At 48.6% G+C, this 5,212-nt stretch overlaps 1 protein-coding gene across 1 annotated transcript; it reads right to left on the bottom strand.

The window, feature by feature from the left end:
* Window positions 1–1,286: 1,286 nt before the first annotated feature.
* K444DRAFT_658965 (uncharacterized protein) lies at window positions 1,287–3,553 on the bottom strand (the record flags this gene model as incomplete). Its single annotated transcript, XM_024886316.1, has 1 exon — window positions 1,287–3,553. One exon carries the CDS (start codon window positions 3,551–3,553, stop codon window positions 1,373–1,375), a length of 2,181 nt encoding a protein of 726 aa, XP_024743603.1. The 3' UTR covers window positions 1,287–1,372.
* Between the last annotated feature and the right edge of the window lie 1,659 nt (window positions 3,554–5,212).

The following is a 5,212-nucleotide window of genomic DNA, read 5'->3' as shown; positions in this document are numbered from 1 at the left end:
ATTCCAGCCGTACAGGGTATTCCAGCTATACAGGGTATTCCAGCCGTACAGGGTATTCCAGCTATACAGGGTATTCCAGCTGGACAGGGTATTCCAGCTATACAGGGTATTCCAGCTGGACAGGGTATTAAGCTAGTGCACAGCCCCATGGCGTTCGGTTCCAGGGCTTACTAAGCCTATTAGGGGCCTCAGGCCCCTAATTTCAACAGCCTGCAGACGTTCTCAATACCCCCAAACCCTCCATAACCCAGAAACGAAAGTGATCTGAACCCAGTGCTCCGGTCGGTTCTGATGCTGAAGACGAAGCCAAGTCCAAGAAGTCGAAACCAACCAAGAAAGCAGCATCTGCTAAATCAGCACCTATAAAGAAAGCCCCCGAGGGAAAGAAAGCTACGGAACAGCTATATAAGAAGATACTTGGAGACGTAGACAAGGAAGTCAGCAGTCTAGATGCGTAAGTCAAGAAGCAGGGCCGTAATAGCGTAGTAGTCACATCAGATCACTATGCTAGCGCAATAGTCAAGTTCGTTAAGGACCTCGAGAAGCTTATGGCTATAGGAGCAGACGGGGCGAGATATGTATTTAATGCGATACTCTATATTATTCTATATATAGTAATCTCGAAGCTTCGTTTAAGATATTAGGATATGGCGGGACTAGCCTTTTGCAGATCAGGACGCTACGATACTAGAGATAATCGTATTAAGGGATGATTTCGAATATACTAAGAAGTATAAGGGTATGGAATTGCCTTACGTTAGATATAGATAGACGATAAAGGACGCTGAAGTTGGAGTCTTCAAGACTGGAAGACCGAACAAGTAGTAGAGGGGTGTGACGGCGGGCGCCGCCACATGATCCGTCGGCCAGGTATTAGGAAACAGGACCAAAACACGGGGCTTAGCTAGAGGTCTGGGCGCTACCAGTACTAAAGGTCGAGGTCATCCTCCCTCCTTTACTCTCTAGCTTAGTATTTTCAATACAAGGGATTCTTTGAACTCTGAGCCTTCGACCACTGCATTGATCTCGCCGTCACAAGGGGACAGATCGAGCGACAAAAGGCGAAAGAGAGATTCGAAGAGGCGAGGAAGAGAAGAGAGAAAGTTGGAGACTGGATTGGGAATGTAACTCAGGAATTGAAAGAGGAAGGCGCTGATATTGAAAGGTATGGCTTAGAAGGATATTTCAAGAAGAGCATTGCCAAGCTGGAAGGGCTGCGCGGAGATAGTATCTCTTGAGAGCACGGCGCACGCCAAGTTTGAGAGGAATTGCTGATTCAGAATTCTCTCGTGTGCTGAAGATGCGTCTTTCGTTAGAGTCCATACTCCATAATAGTCTCAGACATCTATTGACGGCCTTACAGAATCTTCTATCAAAACTCAAACTCTGTGTCTTTTTGGTTTCTCATCCTGAATCTGACCTTCACCGTTTCCTTCTCCTCTAGATTTTTCAAGACTTCCGGCGGGGTCTGCTTCAAAGCTACCGTGACAAAGTCAAGCAGATCCCGTGGTACGGTGCGCCTCCATGCCTTTATCACAATTCCAAGTAATACAATCACACACCCAATTAGTGCTACTGCGACCCCCAGCTTGGATGTTACAGACTGCAATCCATACATCCAGGCATATAGAAGGAGGCTGACATTGAGCATTGGAGTAGAAGTTGGCAGTTTGTCGCTCGTAGAGTTGACATCTTCCGTCGCATAGTTAATCAGTGATAAAGCCTGCCCCATGATAATTGCATGGACCTCGGCGAGACCAATGGACTCATCAGACCCCGAGAACTGGAGCGCATCCGCAAGCACTGTTGAGCTGCCGCGATACTCAGGGACTGTGCTGCCGCGATCCACTGACAGGGATGCCAAAACCCAGTCTGGATGAATGAATATGGGGTCATCCGCGGGGTGAATTACATCCTCACCCTGCAGCTCAACAAGGCCAAGGCTAAAAGGATTGTTGCCCGAAGTGTCTAGAATGTAGGTTGAAAGTCGTAGATAGGAGAAGGAAAGACATATCCAAAAGGTAGAGTTGTCAGAGCTGTAGTACTCGGCAACGAGGGGATTGATTGATATATTTCTCATATCGCTTTCGATGTCTGCTGCAAACATGGAGTTCCAGTCACAGGAAGTCGAATTGGTCGCGTTTGTTCCAGTAGCGCAATGATGTGTCGACTGGTTGAGATATATGACTTTTTCCGTCGAGTACACGTTCACCGCGATCGGGTCAGAGGAAGAGTAGTTTGCGACTTGAAATTCGGAGTGTGCGTTGTCTCCTGTCCAGCCGGAGCCAGTGGGCATACACATGGTTGATACATTTTCTTCATTGGAAGTTCCTGATACGGGAAACAGTGTTGGAATGTAGTATCCCGTGAAGTCGTAGCAAAAAACACCCTTGTCGTTAGAAATGTGAACAGCAGATGTAGAAACAGCCGCGAAACAACCTCCAGAAAGGAGGAGAGAGGGGCCCTGGCGGTGAACGATCACTTCCCGAGCATTACTGAGAGCTTGGAAGGTCGACACGCTGAAGTTTGCTAGATCGACGGGTGGATTATAATCCGGATTATAGATAGATGACCATCCATAATAATCATCACTAATGGAGTCCAGGACCTGTCTATTGGGAGCAAGGATATCCCAGAAATCGAAGATTGGGTCCCAGGTGTAATTGAAAACAAACGAGACAAGTTCCTCCGAATTGACAGATGGAATGGTTCCATCTGTCTGTAACAACATCGTGTCAATCTCGCTGGACACGCAGGAATAGTTGCCAGCAGTGAGGTTTGCCAATGTGCACCACCCACTATTGAGGAACTTTGGGTTCATCGGGGGGTCTGTTGACGCCATATCTGTAAACACGCGATATTTCTCGGGTACTCCAACCTCTCTCCACGACAGAGATGGTAAGAGCAACACTGCTGTGACCGGCCCCATCAAGTTACAAACAATACCGATCGCCAATACAAACCCCACAAAAATATACAGGTTGCGTCTACTTGTCGTAGGCTGCAGACTTCTGGTAGCGTCGCTTCTTGGCTGTGGACGAGTCTCAATGCGCGGGATGATAGAAGTCCAAAGTGACGGCTCGAGAAAGGAGCCCAGGTCTGTATAATCAAAGGGGATCTTGAGGTGCCGCATCGGAAGTCCGTCCCCCTTTCCGGCGAGCAATATTGTCAGACCGAAGACCACGACGCCTGCCAGAAACACAAACCATATCTCTAATGCCTTGGCAACCAGCTGAAGAGCGTTGAGTATTTCGTGGTCATGCGACTCGAATTGCTGGCTTCCAGCAGCCTCGACTGCCCAAGGGTCGGCCCTACAGCGTCTGACTCCACAGGACAGATTCGTGCCCACAACATAACTTCTAAAGTTCAACACAGAAACAGCGAGTATCGGAGCCAGCCAACCGAGGGAGAGAAGGAGGTGTGCGAGAGTTCGGAAAAGGTCGGTTCGAGGACTTGATTTCTTTTCTAGTGACACACCAGCATCTGAAGTAGGGTCCCCAGCGCCTGGTAGAATCATTTCTTGTGGAGACTTCTTCTCGAGCATAGACGACATGGTGGGTAGATTCGGAAAGAATGGAGTTTTTATGTCTAGCTGTCTAGCTGAGTGTACGAGTTACCTGGAAGGAAGATGAGAGATGAAAATGCGTCGAATCCTCGGGAGTGACGAGCTTGACATGGAACCTATTAGTTTGGGGGCGAAGAATGATGACGAAATCATTGTGCCAACAGTACAGGAATTGCTAGGGCTATCAGCTCATCTCCGCTCGTTCATGGGCCAATAGCCTCTTGTGCAATACCAGTGCTAATCGATACTGAAGTAAATATCCCAAGTCCACTGCCAATAGGATACAGCGAAACCCGTGGCAAGCCTTCGTCCAATTCTTTTGCGGCACATCACTGGGCGTGCGGGGAAGAGTGGCGTTTAATGCCAGCCTCGAGGTTAGGCTAAAACTGCATTTCGTCTAAAAAAACCTAAAGCGGATCCTCAGCTGAAAACATTCGATACTGCGACGTTACACAATGCACTGACTAATTATCTGATACGTTGCTGCCAGGGGGACGGCTCGGAGCGAGCAGGCCCCAAAGACTGTCGTCGGGTCCTTTTAGCGGTTCTGGGGAGAGTTTAGGAGAGCGTTTCAGGGTATTTGAGCTCTGGGAAAGGATGCCTGGATGCTAGCTTCCCGCCCTTTAGTACATGTCCTTGGACTACTAAGTCCACCAGTCGAATCTGAAGATGCAGTTTGTCTCCAAAGGTAGCTGAACTTTGCCAAGAACATTTTCTACCTTTGTGGTCACATGCATAAACTGGTGCTCCCCACCTTTGGAAATCTGTATTTAGCAGTAGTACTGCTATCCCAACCCGAGAGCCAAAGGGCTGGTCTATTTCGAGGGCCAAGGGACTCACGTTTAAAGCCTCTCTAAAGGGCAACAAGGTTTCAATCTCAGAATTTGAACAGTCTGTCCACTTGCTAGAACTTCATTTTTGGGCAGTCTGCACGCTTTGAAATCAAGATGCTCCAACAGCTCCCCTCCGGCAGCAACTTCGATAGTGTATGTGCTACACTTTTATTCCTAGCCCTATTTTCTATCTCATATCATGCTTTTAACAATCACCTACACCTCCGTCACGTTCCAGGCCCAATCCTCTACAGCCTCACCAAATGGCGGCTCGCCCTCGATGACTACACCGGCACACGCACCCGTAAAATCCACGCCCACCGAAACCACGGCCCAATCGTCCGCATCAAGGCAAGAACCGCGTGATCGTCGCCAGGTTAGGGCATAAGGTAGGTAGAGGTAATAGGTTGAGCCGCATTGTGAGACGAGATACTGGACGGGCAAAAAATGAGGCTGAAACAGGAGATTTTATTGGTTAGAAGTATATTGCCCCGCAGAAGACGGCGTCTAAAACTCTCCCTACTCAGGGATATGCGGCTCTCAATATGGGGCCCGCTGCCTCCCCCGCGTCTCGTTCAAATACAAGCAGAAATCGGGCAAAGGGACTTGGGAAGAAAACCCACTAGGCCATAACCACGTAGTAACTCCAAGTTGACCTTGCTTTGCCGTATTATGGATAGCAAGCCTAGCGAAGGGTAAATTCGTATGGCACGCCGTACTGGTATAGTTGCATATCCCGGTAGTTTAGGCAGTATGTGTCTAGTGCGGCTAAGATATACGGTATTGAGCTGGTTGGAACAAGAGGGGAAACTGA

The sequence above is a fragment of the Hyaloscypha bicolor genome, assembly GCF_002865645.1.
Source record: "Hyaloscypha bicolor E unplaced genomic scaffold K444scaffold_13, whole genome shotgun sequence".
Lineage (NCBI taxonomy): Eukaryota > Fungi > Ascomycota > Leotiomycetes > Helotiales > Hyaloscyphaceae > Hyaloscypha > Hyaloscypha bicolor.
This window is presented reverse-complemented; position numbering and strand designations above follow the sequence as displayed.